This window comes from Electrophorus electricus, chromosome 12 (assembly GCF_041902795.1).
Source record: "Electrophorus electricus isolate QZ-2024a chromosome 12, ASM4190279v1, whole genome shotgun sequence".
NCBI lineage: Eukaryota > Metazoa > Chordata > Actinopteri > Gymnotiformes > Gymnotidae > Electrophorus > Electrophorus electricus.
The window spans coordinates 23,216,134-23,235,043 of record NC_137508.1 but is presented as its reverse complement, the minus strand read 5'-3'; the positions used below and the strand labels follow the sequence as shown (position 1 = coordinate 23,235,043).

Below are 18,910 nucleotides of genomic sequence, written 5' to 3'. Positions count from 1 at the left end.
TGCACTCTGTGTGTGTGGACGTGCATTTGGGGATGTGTGGAGGTGGAAGGGGGTGTGTGCTAGCATGCGTAACACGCGCTTGTGTGATGTACAGTTAGTGTCCAGCAATGCGCACGAGTGTGCCTGTGGGTCTACTAATGTGTGTATGAATGTGTGTACTCTGTGTGGATGTCTGTATGTGCGTGTGTGGGGATGTGCACACATTTGTGGGTAAATGTGAAAGAGAGAATAGATTATTAGGCATATCCAGGTACAAAGGTGTATAGATTAGGGAACTAATAATGTGCAAAGATGAACTCTGGCAGATCTCGCTATGGCAGCACAGCTAAAAGGAAAGAGCCAGAAGGAAACACAGATATGATGGCACCCTGGGACATCAGCGCTCCGCCGCTCTCAGCCAGGAAATTGCATCATAGTGACAGCATCATAACATCCCAGTTTACTATAACTCTCAGCGCCCTATAGACCCCCAGATCTACACCTTTACCTAAGATGGGAAGTAGTTAATAAAATGCCTGACTGTACAGATAGGTTTTCAGCCGAGCCTTACATACTTAGACTGTGTCTGAGTCTTGAACATTTACAGGCAGGTTATTCCATAGTGTGGGAGCTTTATAGGAAAAGGCTCTGCCCCCTGCGGTAGATTTTCTTATTCTTGTTACTAAAAAAGAGCCTGCACTTTTTGATCTTAGCAGATGTAGTGGGTCATAATGCACCAGGGGTTCGCTAAAGTCCTGTGGTTCCAGACCATTGAGTGCTTTGTAGGTCATTAGAAGTATTTTATAAGCAATATGAAATTTTACTGGGAACCAGTGTAATGTAGTCAAGATAGGAGTGATGTGATCAAACTTTCTAGTTCTAGAAAGAACTCTGGCTGCTACATTTTGCACTAGCTGGAGCTTATTTAGGTACTTAGTGGTGTGTGTGTGTGTGTGTGTGTGTGTCTGTGTGTGTGTGTGTCTGTGTGTGTGTGTGTGTGTGTGTACATGTCTTCGGTCCAAAGTGGGACCTCTGAGAGCATTTAATTTGACCCATCAGAATTACAGGAAATACTAATGAGTTAATTGTCACATATCCTGTGGACATACAACATGTATCTTTTTGAAAGTGTAATTCTACGTGTATATGATTAATTCTAAAAACAAATCTAAAAAAAATTAGTCTAAATAAATAGGACAAGGTTTTTTATAATTGTATACTATGTTGGAGATCTTGGCCCACCACAAACATTACTCCTCTGCCCCTCCCCAATATAAAATTAGGACACCTGGATTTAGACTCACACAGTTGGGATGTACACACACATTCCCACACAAACATCCCCCACCACACACACACACATACACACACACACACACACACACACACTCATGCTCACACTCATTTTCCTCCTACACCACTATCTGCCATGCATCTCCCAGTACGCCTAACCTCTACCTCCAGCACCGCAAACACAGACCCTACACCCATATCAAAACCTAGAGAGAAAACACATCTCTCTCTCACACACACACACACACACACACACACACACACACACACACACACACACACACACACACACACACCTACCTCCAGCACCACAAACGCAGACCCGGTCCCTATGCGCATATCAAAACCAGCAGAGAAAACCATTCTTTTCTTGGTCATAAAAATTTGGATTAATTCCTACATTAATATAACCTGATGTGTTCTTTTTGGAATCTTTTAATAAGATGCAGTTGTCGGTCTTCTTAATAGCCAACAGGACTTTGACCACACATGCATTCTGGCTTCATTTAGAAAAGGAGAAAACAGGAGAAGAAACACTGATTACAAGAAAAAAGACCGAGAATCAAATCCTGGTGACCCCCTGTATCATTGTAGCGCCACTCACCGACCACAGTCATTCTGGCAGCGATGTAGCAGAACTGTGAAGCAAGTTCCTATTTCTGATCCCAGAGTTTTTCAGACTGTAGTTTTGCACTCCTGAAATGGATTATCTGGTATTGGGTGGGCGGTGGGGGGTTGGACCACAAGGTCCTTCTTCCTCTCCCCTCAAAGACAACTGTAACCAGTCATGCGCAGATATAAAGACTGAGCACACTGGTGTCTGGCCGCCACCTGCACAGATGCGCGCAGTAGCGTGTCATCCAGTATGCATGAGAGAGGGACATCCTCTCTATAATAACTTCTGCGTGCAGGGAGACAGCCCTAAACAAACCCACAAGCAGAGACACACCTTTCTTATCAAGTCACTCGAAACAGTGGACTCAGTCGTACTCTTTTGTCTGGTACTCAATGTGAAGTTCAAACCCCTAGCTTCTAACTCTTAATGCTCCTATACAACCCTAATAGCAAATTATTACATTTCTCTCTCTTTTTCTGTCTGTCTGTCTGTCTATGTCTGCCTCTTTCTTTCTCTGTATTTGGCTTACACAGATAAACAAGAATGTGAGAAGCAGACTGAGAGCCAACCGGAGGACGGTGAGTGAACTCTGCTTCCCAATGCACTCACGTGACTCTACCCAGCCGATGCACTCACGTGACTCTACCCAGGCAGTGACTTCAAAAGGCAAACGCAGTTTGTCCCGACCCAGGTGGGGGACCCGTGTGGGAATGGCGTGGAGGTGTGGGTCTCTGCTTAGCGTTCAGGCTAAGCTAATTCCCGTCACCGGGTCCTAAATCCGTCCTTAAATCCGTCTTACGCAGGAATCATAAAGAAACGGCGAAGCATGTGCACCATAAGCCAGGTTTACCGGTGTGAATGTTTCCGTCAGCGATCCCCATGCAGTCTGGATGGGAGTCGCATCCTAGCGCCTGCTTCTCCTAGGCCTCACATCATGGTGGCAACACGTTGATGAGAATACATTAACATTATACCCACAACCAATCGGTATGTGCCCAACGTTCAGAGGCGCCACATGGAACGAAAGCGGTTTGGAAATGCCAGAATCGCTCTGAGGCGACCTCATGGCACATTTGTGGAACACCACGAGCACTTTCCAGTCTGGAAAAAAAAGCATTTGCAATCATCCCACAACCTGTCCCAGTTATTCCCTTTGGCTTTCCCAGCTCGCCTGTTTCCAGAAGAGCAGTACTGCGAGTGAGAACGCGAATTTCCGCTAAACACAGACGACTGAAAAGGCAGAGGGAGGCAAAGGGGCTCACGTGCTCGCTGCTATATTAAGACATGCCAACATGTGTTAACGTCTCGCGATTGGTATGCTGCTGTACCGCAGGGCACGTGTCACGTTTGGATAAAATGATCCTGGTGCGATCAGATGACCAGGTCTTGACCTATCTACCTTTTCCACTGACTCTTGTGTATGTGTGTGTGTGTGTGTGTGTGTGTGTGTGTGTGTGCGCTACCTCTTTTCCTGAAATAGGATCCCGGGTGCAAGTAATAACTTTGTAAGGTCTGTAAATCCTCTGGTCTGGTAGTGATGTCCAGGGGACGTCTATGGCACGACGATGCCTTGCCCCACTTATACACGCAGTGACACCTCACATAATATTTAGTATCTTCACTACAGTGGCCTCTATACAGCATCTCCAAACTGCAGACACCACACACACACACACACAAATCCACACATACAGACACATGTGCACGCACACAAAGGCAGAAACGCACACAGACACGTGTGCGCTCGCGCACTTTCACAAAGCGTATCCTCTGTTTCATTTGGCAAATGTCTGAATATAAGCCAAGGCCTGGCCTTTAGTGGAGCTGCAGTTAGCCAGGGGTTCGTCTCTCCTCCTCTGGCTTCAGTTCAAGAGCTCAAATGGTTGCCATCCTCAAATGGAGCTGGGACTCTTTTGTAGCTGTGCATAAGCCCTAGATCCAACACCTCCCACCCCACACACACGCAAGCACACACACACACACACACGCACGCGCACGCACGCACACACACACGCGCACACACACACGCACGCACACACACACACTCGCGCACACACACATGCACATACGCCCACGCACACACACACACACACGCCCACACACACATTCACACGCCCACACACACACACACACTCACACGCCCCCACACACACACTCACACTCACTCACACACTCACTCACACACACTCACACACACACACTCACACACACACACTCACACTCACTCACTCACACACACACACTCACACTCACTCACACACACACACACACACACACACACTCACACACTCTCTCTCTCTTATCGTCCTTCTTCTATCTTCTTCTTCACTCTCTCCCGGTCTCACTCATCTTCATCCTTTTTATCTTCCCGCTTCTCTTTCTGTCATTGTATCTTTTATTTCTTTTTCTTTCCCGTTGCCCTTTTCCAGCTCCCTCCCTCATTCCTAAAGCCCCGGCACTCTTTTCTCAAACGCCATTCCTGTTTCTTTCTTGCATTCTTTATTTAGTTATTTTTTCTAGTCAACTTTCCTCCCAGCCTGGGAGGACTCCCCCGAAGCCCCAGGGGAGTTTCTTTGTAAGGGTGCTGATACCGGTACCGGTGTGCGTTTCCCAGAAGGGTCTGTCTGCAGTCTGCCACGCTGCGGATCCGTCCGTGTCCATGCTCAAACAAACCTGAGAGTGAGACCCGAGGAAGCAGCGTAGGTGCTGAAGAGAAGCCGAGTATGTGACACCGTCTCCCCTTTTCTTTTGAGGTGCTCGGACTATATGCGTGCAGCTGCCGGGCCCAACGCCGGTTCTGACCAGCCCCGACCCGGTCTCCCTCTTGTCGCGGCTCAGAGAAAACAAGTGCGAGAAAAACGCGCTGCTCTTCAACGGAAAGTTCCATGTACTCTTGCAGATGCAGCTATTTTAAAAAAAAATAATCTCTACACTGGTCTGCTGCAGAAACCATTACTGCTTCCGTCATTAAGATGGACTGAAGATTAAATTTGGACATGTGTGCAAGTAGGCAGTTAACACTGTGCTGCCTTCTATGGGCAAGGAAGTTAGAAATGTTAGTGATCTTCAGGGAAATTCCCTGTCCACCAACATCCCACTTCAATATCCAGCAAAAAAATGGATTCCTGCACAGAAACATAAATGGATGATACTGTGAAGTCACTGGGACCTTCTTTGCATTTGTAGCTCACAAATCCAGAATTAATCTCCAGTCCAGAACCGATCTCCGGTCCAGAACCGATCTCCGGTCCAGGACCAATATCCGGTCCAGGACCAATCTCCGGTCCAGGACCGAGCTACAGCATATTTACATTTCCTGTGAAACATTGGCTTTAATTAAATGTGATTCACAAAAGGAATTGCAGTGACTTAAAACAATATATGTGTTTGTGTAATAATCTCTGTAAATCCTAATTTATCTGCTATCTTGATCTTGATGAATCCAAGCATAAAAGAGCTTTGGAAGACAGATTCCACTTAAAGATTGTTCTAGCAAACTTTATTTTGTGCAAGAAATGGACCACCAACGTTAGTCAAATCTTAACTACCAGTTAAGAGAGAAGTAATTTAGTAATATTACCATTATTTCTTGATAGTCACACAAAAATACAACAATACAATACAACAGTGTTGCATATCCATATGATGTCATTTTTCATTTTAAATCTCCCAGGCATTTGCAAATCTATTCCCCCAAACTCTATTTGCCAATTTGTCAAATTTCATAATTTTCTGTATGTGTATAACAAGCTCTACCAGTTTCATTTGTCTGATGGTTTTATGATTGTTTTATGCAAGTCATGCCATATGTGGTATGTCAGAAGTGCTGAGGCATTCTTGGCTTGGCTTGTTTTTACGTTTTGTTGGTTTTAGAAAGTCACAAAATAAGTTAATCAGCCACTGGAACATTTTCAAAACATTTAAAGAACATTTACAGTTCCATAGTAAATAAGCCTTTCACCTCCTCACAGGTTTTTTGTATCTGACTTTATATCCGGCCAAGCCAAGCGATCTGTCCAGTGCAGTCATAAACATTCGAGCAAAACAATCTAACTTCTAATATCAGTATGATATTGGGGGATATACGCAAATGCCCTGGGCCATTGTTGTTATCCTGGCATGGACTGAAGGAAAAGAACAATCTAGAAGTATGCTCAGGTAGAGAAGCAGCCTGAGCAGCAAGGAATCATAGCACAGACTCCCTTCTGTCCTCAAATCATAGCACGGACTCCCTTCTGTCCTCAAATCATAGCACGGACTCCCTTCTGTCCTCAAATCATAGCACGGACTCCCTTCTGTCCTCAAATCATAGCACGGACTCCCTTCTGTCCTCAAATCATAGCACGGACTCCCTTCTGTCCTCAAATCATAGCACGGACTCCCTTCTGTCCTCAAAGGCGGATGAAGGGAGGATTCTGTCTTTGCTTAGCTCTAAAAGTCATGGGGTTCCCCAAAAAAGTATTTTAGGGTCACTGTTTTTCCTTTACTATACAAATTATTTAAAATCTGTGTTTATGTGAACAACTTCTGTATGCAGATGGTTATTATTTTCCCGTAAAGACATGAGTACATTGAGTGAAGAACTTTTGCAAGTTAGAAGGTGGATGTCTGAGAACAGGTCATTACTTCATTTCTGGAAAACAGAATCCATTCTGTTTAGTGCAAGTATGAAATGTTAAAAATGTTCAGGTTATAATGCAGTTGTTGGGGATATTGTACTGGAATTGAAGAATGCAGTTACTTATTTAGGCTGTATGTTGGTTGGTTACATGGCAGCGTAGGGTCAGACAGAAAGGGTTAAGAATCCATTTTCTCACCGGAATTGCAAAGTTTTTGGATAGGAAAACAATGGTTACTTTGGCAGGCGCTTTGCTTCGTCCTTATGCTGATAATCCTGTTGCTCGTTGCTTTTCAAACCTCTCAAAACAAATGAGTTAGGCTTATTTTAAACCTTCCTATGTGAACTCACCTGGACTCATGTTGTTATGAAATATGGAGCTGTGCAGTGTATATAAGATTACACAAGGGGCTGCTCCCCAGAATCTAAAAATGATTTTCTTCAGGTGAAAGATGTTCAGAGTTGTTTTAGCAGGAAATGCTCCACAGGGTTTGTTCCTCCTTGTTTTAAAAGTAACGTGGCTAGGGCTGCTTTTATCTGTTCAGCCGCAACTTTGTGGAACCGGTTACCAGGAAGTCTCAAGAAGTGGTTATGTGACAGAAGAAAAATGGGCAGATAACCATTTTAAAATGTTTAAAAATGCTGAGTATTTTGATCATTTACTTTGAAAAATTGGAATGACGTACAATGGTTTTGAGTTATAGTGCCATGACTGCTATGTTACATCTAGCGTTGATTGTTAAATTTGTTTATTATGGGGACCTTTATTTCAGGGTGTATTTTTTTTTTTGTTATCTCTAACTGTTTCTTTTGAAGTGGGGTAAAATACGAAATGGTCTAACGCAAATCAAATCAAATGGACAAACATAAAATCAAATCAAAAATCAATCAAAACATCAAATCACAACAACCTAGAAACCTCACCTGTTTGGGGCCCACTATATTTCCAGAAATAAACACAAATAAGGATGCACTTAAGCCAACAGACTGAGCTATGGGGTAAAGTAACAAAGATTTTTTTTAAATACATCCAAAAAATGCTAGATCTTAGCCAGTAATATCCACCGTCTGGTATGCCTTGAGGACCACCTGACCGAAATAAAAAAATTATAATAATTAAGATTCAGTTTGTAAATGGAAACAGCATATGTTAATATGCTGTATAACCATAATGTAAACATAGAAATTGGGCATAAGCCATATATTCATGTATCTTAATTGTTAATTTTCGGCGTTAGCACTGTGGAGGTAGTGTTCAATTAGGCTACGATATTCTGGCACCAGATATGTGGTAATATAGCTGTGAACAAATGTGCAAAATTGCAAGAAAATCAAAAAGTGCTGCATTCTCCAGATCTGCCCGTTCTGTGATAGACACTAGCTTGTCTACTGCCACTGTAAGTATGCGTCAAAGGGAAAGTTCTCATTTTGTTTAGCGTTTTTCTTTGGAAAATAAGCTTCCTGTGTAAATTCCTTGATGTTTTTCTATTCTAAAAGTATTAGCTGCTTACCTGGAGTATCTAATTGTGGCATTGCATTCAGAGAAAGTGAAGCAGTGCTGCATTGCTGAATCCCTTTGCCCTATGCTGGCAGGCCTGGTATCTTTATATACATATTAACCAGCCTTGCGAGTAAAGAAAGAAATATGCTGTTCACCTTTCACTTTCTCTGTTTCTTCTTTCAGCTGCTGCTACTTTTCCAACTGCTCATATTCCGTCCTTTGAATGTTTCCATCACTTGGACTGCCACATCTGTTACGAGTGCTGTTTTCTGCATCTTCTTCATTATCACCACGTCTGGTTGGCGTGTCACTTCTTGTTTATCTGTCTGGACCTGGAGGATGCATGAGATCTCACCCTCGTTCTTCTCCCCCGCTCTCCGTGGTTCCTCCCATTTGGCCCTGGGGGTATCCAGCTCGCATTCCTTGCCTATGTTCCTGTGTATGATCCCTGACGCTCGGTTGCGTCTCTCGGTGTGCGTTTCCCTGCCAGCGCCTTGCATCCTGCTGCTTTGTCTCCTAGGCTCCTTTGCTCGGGCTGCATCTCGGATCTTCTCTGGTGTGATAACACAGCCTGCTTTGAGACATAGTGTTTAGTGCTAGATCTTGTGCGGCCATGATTAGCGCCTCTGTGCCATCCTTCGATCCTGTCTTGTCCAGCCATTGGTAGGGTTGCTGATTGCGGTCAGGTTGAACAGTGGGTCACTGTCCCTTCCCATCTTGGTGCACAGCATGATGTCATCCACGTACAGGAGATGGCCGTGTTGAGGAAAATATATAATCATAGACACAGATCGGAGGTTCCATCACTGTTATTTTAACCCCCACACACATCCTCTCACACACCCTTGGACACGCGCATGTGTACTCATACACTCATACAGACAGTGATGGTCACATCTCAGGAGATACTCACTCCCACGTTCCACCAGTAACCGGATCTTCGGCGCCCTTAAGTCTGTTATATTACTTAGAACAGCTGACCGTCAACCTCACATTCCATACACCGGTTTCTTAATCAACAACAAAAAAGTACCACATTATGTCAAATTCTTAACTTCAAAACAAACACACATAGCATTTTACCCAGACACCACAATGCAACCTCCCCCGGGCTCCCTCAAGCTCAGGATACATACCTCCATTCTTTTTCATGCATTCCTATCACCAAGTCCAGATTCCTGGTGGGAGTCTAACCGGCCAGTCTTCCTTTATTTGGGACTTCAACCCAAATCGTTTGGGCTGCTAGCCAAATAATCTAAAAATGTTTTGACTCCACAATTTGATTCCAGCTGATGGTAGTTCTGCTCCTGAATCTGGAGCCTGCTCCCACTCTTATTGATCATCTGGGTGAGAAAATTCAGGCAGACTTTATTGTGACCTGGGCATAATAATATATATATATATATATATATATATATATATATATATATATATATATATATATATATATATATATATATATATATAAAAATGGACTGGTGTCCTTAGACTCAGTGCTAGTTGAGTCTAAGGACACCAGACTAGTTGAGTCTAAGGACACTAGCATAAGGACAACATAACTAACATAAGGACTCTCTGCAGAGCACTCCTGTATGCCACTCTCTACAGCGCACTCCTGTATGCCACTCTCTACAGAACACTCCTGTATGTTTTTCTCTACGGAGAGCATCTGCTAAATGCTATAAATGTAAATGTAGCCGACATGCGGCTCAGCCGATGGGCTGCTTCGTGTATCCCCGAGGGGTTGCTCTTTACCCGGGGTCAAACCCGAAAGGCTTTTAGCCATGCTGCTAATGACAGAGAAACATTACGTTTGCCCTCTCTAGGGAGACCTGCTCTCCAGCCTGAAGAATCACGTGTCTGTATTATACGAGAAAATTCCGACTGGCTTCAGACCAACTTCCTGTCCGCATCGAGGCACAGGGGCGGATCTAGGTTACCAGCAGTGCGCTGCAGGTTTACACGGGGTAAATGAACAGATGGAGTGATGGTACAAGCTGGCACAGTGAAGTCCAAAACTGCTATTTTGTTGTCTCCACTAGCACGTTTAAGTGAGGATGAAGAGATTGACAAGGGCACTACAAATCTGCTGCACTGAGGGACTATCTCGCCCATACACAATTACACCATCAAGCCTGTAGCTCACTGACACATTTACATTACTGCCTTCTGCTTTGACAGTCACTAACCCCAAATCGAGCCTGGACACTCGAGACAAGCCTGTGAGCGTGCACGATTCTGAAAAATTAATATACAGTCACACAGACTTTAGAGGCAGCCGTGATGACGTCCTGTCACACGTGGCCATGTTTGGCCATGCAGGAAATACTGAAACAGGTGCAGAGACTTAAATTTGTGTACCACAACATGTTGTAAAGAAAATGTCTCCACGTGGCCTAATAAATGAGTAACAAAGGAGCAAACGCATGAATTATGCCTTATTTAATTATACAGAAATATATATGGGTAGTTGGACAAGTCTTACAACATATATTCCATCAAGGATGAATTGCAGAATTCCAAACTCTAAATAAGCTGTTTGATTTAATATCCTAGGAGCTGTTTGATCTGATGTATTTGATATAATACTTTTAGAAGGTGCTGCGTGTAAGCACTGATGGATAACACGCAGCGTTTACAGTTTAGCAGCAAATGCGATGCCTGTCCCAGAGTCGAGATCAGACCGCGAGCTGGAATAGATGCCTCATGATGTAATCCAAGACAATCTGGCAATCGCAGGAAGGATTGGGGAGGAGAGAGAGAAGGAGAAAGAGAGCGAGAAATGGAGAGATTGCTGGCAGTTCTAAAACGCGTGGCAGCGGAGGACAGGAGACCGGCGGAATGGCCCGGTGGGACGGCTGCCGTACCATTTGTGTACGATCTGGCATTTGAGGGATTAAGAGGTGTCTGGGTACACAAGCAGATCAAGACACGGAGCTTAAGGTCAGTCTGTTAACTGTGTACTCAGCAGCCAAAGAGAAGAGGGGCGTGTGCTGAGAGAGAGAGAGAGAGAGAGCGAGAGAGAGAGAGAGAGAGAGAGAGAGAGAGAGAGAGGGGGGGGGGGCGGGCTTTAACTGTGGGAGAAAAATGCGGGGCTCAGAAGCAGCACTAATGCGTGTATGCAGGGGGGGGCAGGCGTGTGCACGACTCTGCTGAGGGTGGGGAACTTAAATGTAGCCAAGCTCATAGTTTTGCACAGCTTGAAACAGAGTTTGTATTTTCCAAGTTGGCAGAGAGGTCTAGAGGATCTGAAGGTTCCTCTCCACATGACGCTTTGAGCTCTCGCCGACACACCCACAGCCACACCCACTGTATGGTAAAAGTGAGCACGCTTCGGTGCTAAAGCTGCTGAACACTCTCAACACTCTCATTCCCCCTTTTCTTCCTCTTTTCCATCTCCTGACTCTTTCCCGGTGCTGGCGTTTCTCCACGCTGTGGTCAGATGAGTGTGCCTGGCCGTGGGAGTGCTCTGGTGCTGCGTGGGAGAGCCGTCCTCGCGTTGTTCCACGATTAGCTCCACCAGATCTAGGGGGTGTAAAATGGGTGTGCTTTGTAAATGGGTGTGCGTGCATTTCGGTGACTGCACTGCGTGTGCAAGACGGTGTGCGAACTCTGTTACACTGCTGCCATCTGCTGGTAAAAATCTGCATTTTTGGCTTTTTAGCCATGAATACAGTATTCATAATAATCAGTTGATCATGGACTGTAGGTAAGCTTGTCCAGGGGCTTTTTGTTCTAGAAATGTCAGAGGACCTCGCGTCAATGACTGAGTTCAAAAAACATTTGCTTTAGAACACAAATAGTCACTTTATTTTTGGAAGAGGAGAATGTCCGGGGTCCTTTTGATTTCCTTTACTAAGGAAATTTTAAAAAATCAGATTCTCATAAAGAACCTTTAAAGGCGTTTAGGAGAAGCCAAACTAAATCTTGGCTTAAAAGTAAATCATTCTGAGTGGATCTTATGAGGCTTGTGTGCTTGTGTGCTTATGTGCTTGCGTGTGAGTGTGAGTGTGAGTGTGTGTGCGTGTGTGTGTGTGTGTGTGTGTGTGTGTGTGTGTGAGAAGAGTAATCCTGTTTAGTGGTTCCTGTTCACCCGCAGGCTTTAAATGTATTAAAGGTCACCAGGTCATACTCCTGTGATATTGCAGCTGTACAGTCCCTACCGTCAAATTGAATAAGTATCTATTAACTTTCATGGTGGAACGTGTTATTGGACGACCGCGATTGATTGACGAGTTTAACATCCAGTGAGTGTCATTCAGAATTTGATTGACAGAACCGGTCCTGAAGCAAAGGGCTGAGGGGAAAAACCATGCGGCTTTCCTTTAATAAGGTCTGCCATTTTTAAATGTTCCGAGAGCGTGTCATGGAAAAGCATTCGGGTCCTCTTTCAGGCTTGTAAAAAAAGGCAATTATGCAATTACACAATAGCCACTGCCAAGTAGGTAGGCTTATTGGTGTCACGGCTCCCATTTTCTCAATTTGTCCTAAATGTCATCTCTACAGAGAGAAAGAGAGAGCAAGTATTAATAAGTAGGTGAAGAGAGAAAGTGATAGACAGATCATTTGAAAGAGAAGAAGCAGGCGTGGGGAGCACAAGTGGAAGAGAAGCCCTCTCGTTGCTAATCTAGATCACAGGCTGTACGTGCGTCAGTCTGCGCTGCTGTCTTATCCTCTCGCCTCTGACGAGACGAGACACCTCCGGCTGAGCGCCAGGACTTCACTGCTAAACAGAGAGAGGCTCTGCGTCCGAGCTGAGCCAAGCCCTTCATAGCCGGTTACCATGGACACAGAGACCATGCGGTGGACGGGGACGTGGACGGGGGACCGGGGACACGTTTGTCATCATCCCGCTCTGTCTGTAGCTTTCCAGATGTCCCCCGCGCCGAATAACCATATTGTGTTTCCAGCATAATACTTGATTTATTTATTTATTTTTCTGTTTTAAATTAGCCCGCTCGAGCAAACATCCTGACAGCTGTATGCTAAGCCCCAGGGAGAAGTGCAGTCTATGTAACATTATGATTTGTCAGTTATAGGTAATTTAGCTGAAACTCTCTTGCCTTTATAGTACCACACAGCTGAGCTGGCGCGTTCAAGGGAAATTGACCATTTCGATTATCTTAACTGTTCTGGTAACCTTAGCACCTGCATAACAACAGTGCAGGCTTTTGGTGTAGAAACTACCCCCAGAGAACTGTAGAGTTATGGGGGATCATTAGCTACCAGTCTTGTTGAAACAGAAACGGAAACGGACGATCATGCAATCAAAGCCAGTAGACTGTCAGATATGCCGTCTGCGAGATCTCTGCGGTGAGCAGTCAGCACGACAGACAGTGTACAATAGTCCTGATACTGCCAAATCATCTTGTGAAAGGAACTCGCTGTAGCGTTAACTGACATAATTCTGGAAGGCAGTCCGATCTCTGAATTTTAACGCTCATTAACATAAGACTTTCTGGAATTATTTAGCAACAGCTCAGCTCCCCACACTGGTCCTCTTTGGCTGGAAAAGCAATTTTCAAACATATTTGACGCAATATAATCATATATCATGACCCAGTATCCCGACCCGACTTGCTACAAATCACAGCACGTACAAATCACATTACACATGCCAAGGAGAGTAAATGCCAAGGCTTCGCCAGGTCTGGCGTTTGGACGTGGTGCTCGTTGCTGTTATCTCATGAGATATGTTCACATTGCACATCCAGGCCAAACCACGGCCAAACAACAAGAATCGCTCAGAGGCTCCCGGCCAAAAGCGCTCGAGAGGCCGAGGAGCAGAGACATCGGTTCACAGGTGGATAAGGATAAAGTCTGTGAGACCTGTGATGGAGGACACCAGGGTTGTGCTGCTCCAGGCTGACGGAGGACAGGACAGTGTCAGAGGAGGAGAGGCGGGGGCCCCAGTCACCACTGCAACCAGGCAGACTCACGGGCACGTGCTTTCACTGGTGACATCAGCGATGAAGACGCGCGGACGCGTGCTCTTACTGATGACGTCGGCGATGAAGGCGGCAACAGCAGGAGGAACTCTGAAGTGCATGGAAGCATCTTCACTTCCCACATCCAGCCAGATGCCTCGGCGCGCACCGGACCAGCAGGACAAGGGCCCAATACACACACCGATTAAGGAAATCTGGAGCTTTTCGGGCCCTAACAACAAACAAAGTCTTAATAAACCAGACCGCTGAGCACCAGAAACCCCAGAGCTGAAGAGGACATCACTGCAGGCCTTCAGGCAGGCGTGTGAGCGGAGTGGATGCCCGGCTTCGTGCGCAGGTCGCAAACATCAGCCGCGAAGATGATTAGTGCAACCGAACGCTAATCTTGGTGATTTTATTTGCAGTCACTTGACTTTTAACTCCAACCCAGTTTTTTTTTTTTTTTTTCCTCTTTTGCAGGTGATGAGCAGCCGACCTGTGAGGACATGGAGAAGCTGAGCCAGGGTGCCGCAGGTAAGCTCGCCGCACGGCCGCACGGCTCACGCACCTGCGCCCGTGTCATCCCTGCACCGGCTCCAGCCCCAGCTGGGGTCACCAGTCCACCGCCGGTTCCGGAGCGATTTGCAAACTTCATCTCCCTACAGAACAACCTCATAATTATCACAGAGTACACACTGGCAGGGTTAAACGCCTGGGTATATAAAGAGACGACATCCCTCCTTCACGTTTGGGTTTTTAATTTCAGGCCGCAGTAGACAATGATCCATGCAGTTCTACTGTGGGATTACCCACACACTGATGAGACGCTGAGCTCTAATAAGAAGGAAATAAGAACTGTGTTTTGGTGACAGTTCCCTGCTGAATGACTGATGAAACAGAATGTGCGTCTCTTCTTGTCCTTTTTCGAATCCAGATGAGGATATGGAAGACGTTGACACACCAAACCAGACACCAGGTACTACTGTGATATTCTCTAATGTGTACAAGATTTGAGCGCGTGTGAGCCGATACTCCAGACAGGGCTGGAAAAGCTCCCGCTTGGGGTTGGACTCGGTTTGGATCAGCTGTGTTGTCCTTGGACACATCTGATTACAGCGAGCTTGTCAGACACAGTCATTACTAACGAAAGCATAGAGGCGCAACGTAGTACGAATGTCTGTTCAATGAGACACCTCACTCTGTCACATGTGTTTTAGCACACACGCACACGCACTCTCTGAGTATCGGGACCTTCGATTCCTCAGGGCACTTGATTTATGGGAGGGAACCATTAGCATGAAACCCAGAGGGTAGAGGAGCTCACGAGCTCTGCGGTTCTCCCTCGCTGACTCCGCCCTCGCGGTTCTCCCTCGCTGACTCCGCCCTCAGTGTCTCTACCAGCCCGCAGCTGCTAGCTACACACGCATGCTTAAATACTTTTTACCTTCTGGTTTTTTGCTTGTTTTTTTTTTTTGTTTTGTTTTGTTTTTTTTTTTTTTTCCCTTGCGTTGAAGGCTTCGTCTTCATTGGCCCCACCCCTCGGAGGAGGCGGTCTGTGTTGTCATGCGCTCTGGTCTAAATGTGCGCTGGTCTACGCCCAAGCTCAGTTTAGCAGTTTAGATTCTGTCTTGATTTTCATGCTTGTCCATGTGCATGTGTACGTGTTGTGTAAGTGTGTGTGTCTGTGTGTGCATGTGTGCATGTTTCTGTTTGTGTGTGATTGTGTGAATATTTTACTTGTGTATGTGTGTGACCGTGTGTATATTTGTGTGTGTGTGTGTGTGTGTGTGAAAAATGGAGACTGAACATCAGGACTCAGAAACAGTGCTGATGCACTATACGATCTGCTCGCATTGTAAGAACCTAGTGAAGAAAGAGAGATTTATGTCCTTTATGTCCTGTGTCCATATGTGCATGTGTTTGTGTGTGTGTCGAGAAATGCATGTCCTGTGTGTCATGCTGGAGTACAGCTTTATGGGTACTATGGGAAACAACCTCTCATAAAAACTGTTTCCAGTTGGCCATGAGTGGCAGCTGTCTAGCTTAACGCAGAGCTGTGCAACGAGAGGAACTCTTCTGAGTTACTGAGATATTCTCAAATTTCTTATGGCATTTCCCCCATTTTTTTCCAGAAAATGACGTTCCAGGTGATGAAAACTCTAAGGAAAAGAAGGAAATACCTGCAGAAAAAAATGATCCAGGTAACTATTGCACACTGCCAGCTCTTGTCAGCCATCAATCAAATTTGTCTCTTTCCCAGTACTTTTATTAAGCGTTACTGTCGCTATACATCAGTGTTTAATTCAGAATCTATTTACATACATGTGTTTTTTGAGTGCATTCTCAATGTATTTCCACTGTTCGAAAGTCATATTTCAACAATCACTAGTAGAATGATGAGTCGTAGGGATTCAACTCATAGGCCTGAATTCAGAAATATGCAGAGAAACTGTCATAAATATTTTATGTATAATGACCAGACACTTTACAGCCAATTAGGCCAGGGGACATTTTGGAAAAATGAAGAAAAATTCAGTCAGTTAATGTACAAATCCACAGAAAATTAGAGGTGAATGAGGTTGACCAGGTGATGTCCAAGGTTCATAGGGCGTTCATAAAAGAATGGGAACTCTTGTGGACTACATCTATGGCATTTGCTGTCATCGAGTGCAACCTACATGTTTATCAGTGCAACGGTGTGTTTGCTCCCTGGGAAACGACCCCGTGACCACACGCGTTATTAGCGCCACGCTCTCTGTGCAGGCTTTTTGCAGTAGTTGTATAAAACACTGAGCAAGCGCAGGTATACACTGTAACTATGAATGCTGCCTCCCCATTCCACGTTCAACTTTAGAGAGAAAGAAAATGTGTGTGTGTGTGTGTGTGTGCAATGTGTGTGTGGGTGTATATAATGTGTGTGAGTTTGTGTGTATGCGTGAGTAATGACTGTGTGCAGGAGCGAGAGAGAGAGACAGAGAGTGTGTGAGTGGTGTGTGTGTGTGTGTGAGGGCGAGAAAGAGAAAGAGAGAGAGTGTGTCTGTAGTGGTGGATGTGGCAATAGCAGTAAAGCAGGAGATAAGTGTTCCTAATCCAAAACCAATTAAAGGCCTTACATTACAGTGCATTACAGTACAGTACATTACAGTACATTACAATACATTACTGTACATTACAGTACGGTAGATTACAGTACATTACAATACATTACAGTGCATTACAGTACATTACAATACATTACTGTACATTACAGTACGGTAGATTACAGTACATTACAATACATTACAGTGCATTACAGTACAGTACATTACAGTACATTACAATACATTACTGTACATTACAGTACGGTAGATTACAGTACATTACAATACATTACAGTGCATTACAGTACAGTACATTACAGTGCATTACAATACATTACAGTGCATTACAGTACAGTACATTACAGTGCATTACAGTACAGTACATTACTGTACATTACAGTACAGTGCATTACAGTGCATTACAGTGCATTACAGTACGGTAGATTACAGTACCATACATTACAGTAGATTAGCCTAAAACAGTTGTTTCTTCCTTAAAACAGTACTTGCTCGCCAAGCCCCTGCAGCTTGTCAGCTCTCTTATCTGTGTTCGCACGTCCATTTTAATATATAAGGTGTCAACAAGAGATTAACCCCATCAGAGCATTCCGTGGCACTTTGAATAATGTGCACCTGGAATTTTGCCGTGTTCTGGCCGAACGCTTGAAGCGTGCGGCCATGCTGTGTGTGGCTGTGAGCCCTGCAGTCTGTAGCTCAGCAGCTGCTGTCGTCCATACTGGACAAATGTTCAGCTACCGGCCCACAGTTGGGCCGGAGTGCAGGTGGTCCTAGTCAGATGTGTGTGAGGCTTCTACTGAATACAGGCCAGAAAGAGGGAAACGTGCACATTCCATTCCATTTGAACATGTGCGTGAATTAACACTCTGTAGTGGACATGTGCTTGAATTAATTGTAATGAAAACGTGCATGAATTGACTGTGAATTGTTGTGAAAGGAACTTGGTTATTCTGTTCTACAGCCATCACATGCACATTAGTCAAATCAGATGGTTACACACAAGTCACACTAGATGAGTACACACTAGTCACACTAGATGAGTACACACTAGTCACACTAGTCACACTAGATGAGTACACACTAGTCACACTAGATGGTTACACACTAGTCACACTAGATGGTTACACAGTAGTCACACTAGATGAGTACACACTAGTCACACTAGTCACACTAGATGAGTACACACTAGTCACACTAGTCACACTAGTCACACTAGATGAGTACACACTAGTCACACTAGTCACACTAGATGGTTACACACTAGTCACACTAGATGGTTACACACTAGTCACACTAGATGGCGACACACTAGTCACACTAGATGGCTACACACAGGCACTAGGTGGCTACACACTAGTCACACTAGATGAATACACACCAGTCACACTAGATGTCGTCCACACAGAAGCAGAACAGCAAGCACTGAAAGGACCCAGAGCTTCGGCTGGATAGACAGGACCAATAGCGTAGAGCCTGACACACTGAGCAACCCGTGAACGATTCTCCTTTAATGCAAGTTAAATTAAATCTTCACTTTACTAAGGAGCAGACACACACACACACACACACAAAGTCTCAGCATGCAGCTATCAGGCAGGAGGAGGCGGGTCATGTCAAATTGAGGCCCAAGTCACGCTTGCTTTTTTAAGACGGCAAACAGTCACACTAGAGTGCTCACCCAAGTCTCTCACATTAGGGGGGCCATGCCTACAAAAACAAAACAAAACAACAAAGAAAAAAAATGCCCCTCTTACCTATTCCTGGGGCACACAGCTTCCATCTGCCCACTGCCCTTTACCTCTCACACGGCTGCTCCCGGATCAATAAAGCCCCGGCCAGCTCTCCGGGAGGAAAGGCATGCCTCTCCTAACCAGCTGC

At 45.0% G+C, this 18,910-nt stretch overlaps 1 protein-coding gene across 12 annotated transcripts in view; it reads left to right on the top strand.

The window, feature by feature from the left end:
* macrod2 (mono-ADP ribosylhydrolase 2) overlaps nucleotides 1-18,910 on the top strand; it is a 486,124-nt gene that overhangs the window by 443,942 nt on the left and 23,272 nt on the right. For 9 of the 12 annotated variants that reach the window (XR_014126642.1, XR_014126641.1, XR_014126639.1 and 6 more), the window contains 4 exons: nucleotides 2,422-2,466; nucleotides 14,415-14,468; nucleotides 14,869-14,910; nucleotides 16,067-16,135. Coding sequence is in view for 7 of the 12 variants with exons in the window: in XM_081724942.1 (XP_081581068.1) it covers nucleotides 2,422-2,466; nucleotides 14,415-14,468; nucleotides 14,869-14,910; nucleotides 16,067-16,135 (210 nt within the window). In the remaining 5 variants the exon portion in view is untranslated. The remainder of the gene's footprint in view (nucleotides 1-2,421; nucleotides 2,467-14,414; nucleotides 14,469-14,868; nucleotides 14,911-16,066; nucleotides 16,136-18,910) is intronic. The other 3 variants (XM_035531411.2, XM_081724941.1, XM_081724943.1) reach the window with 3 other exon arrangements.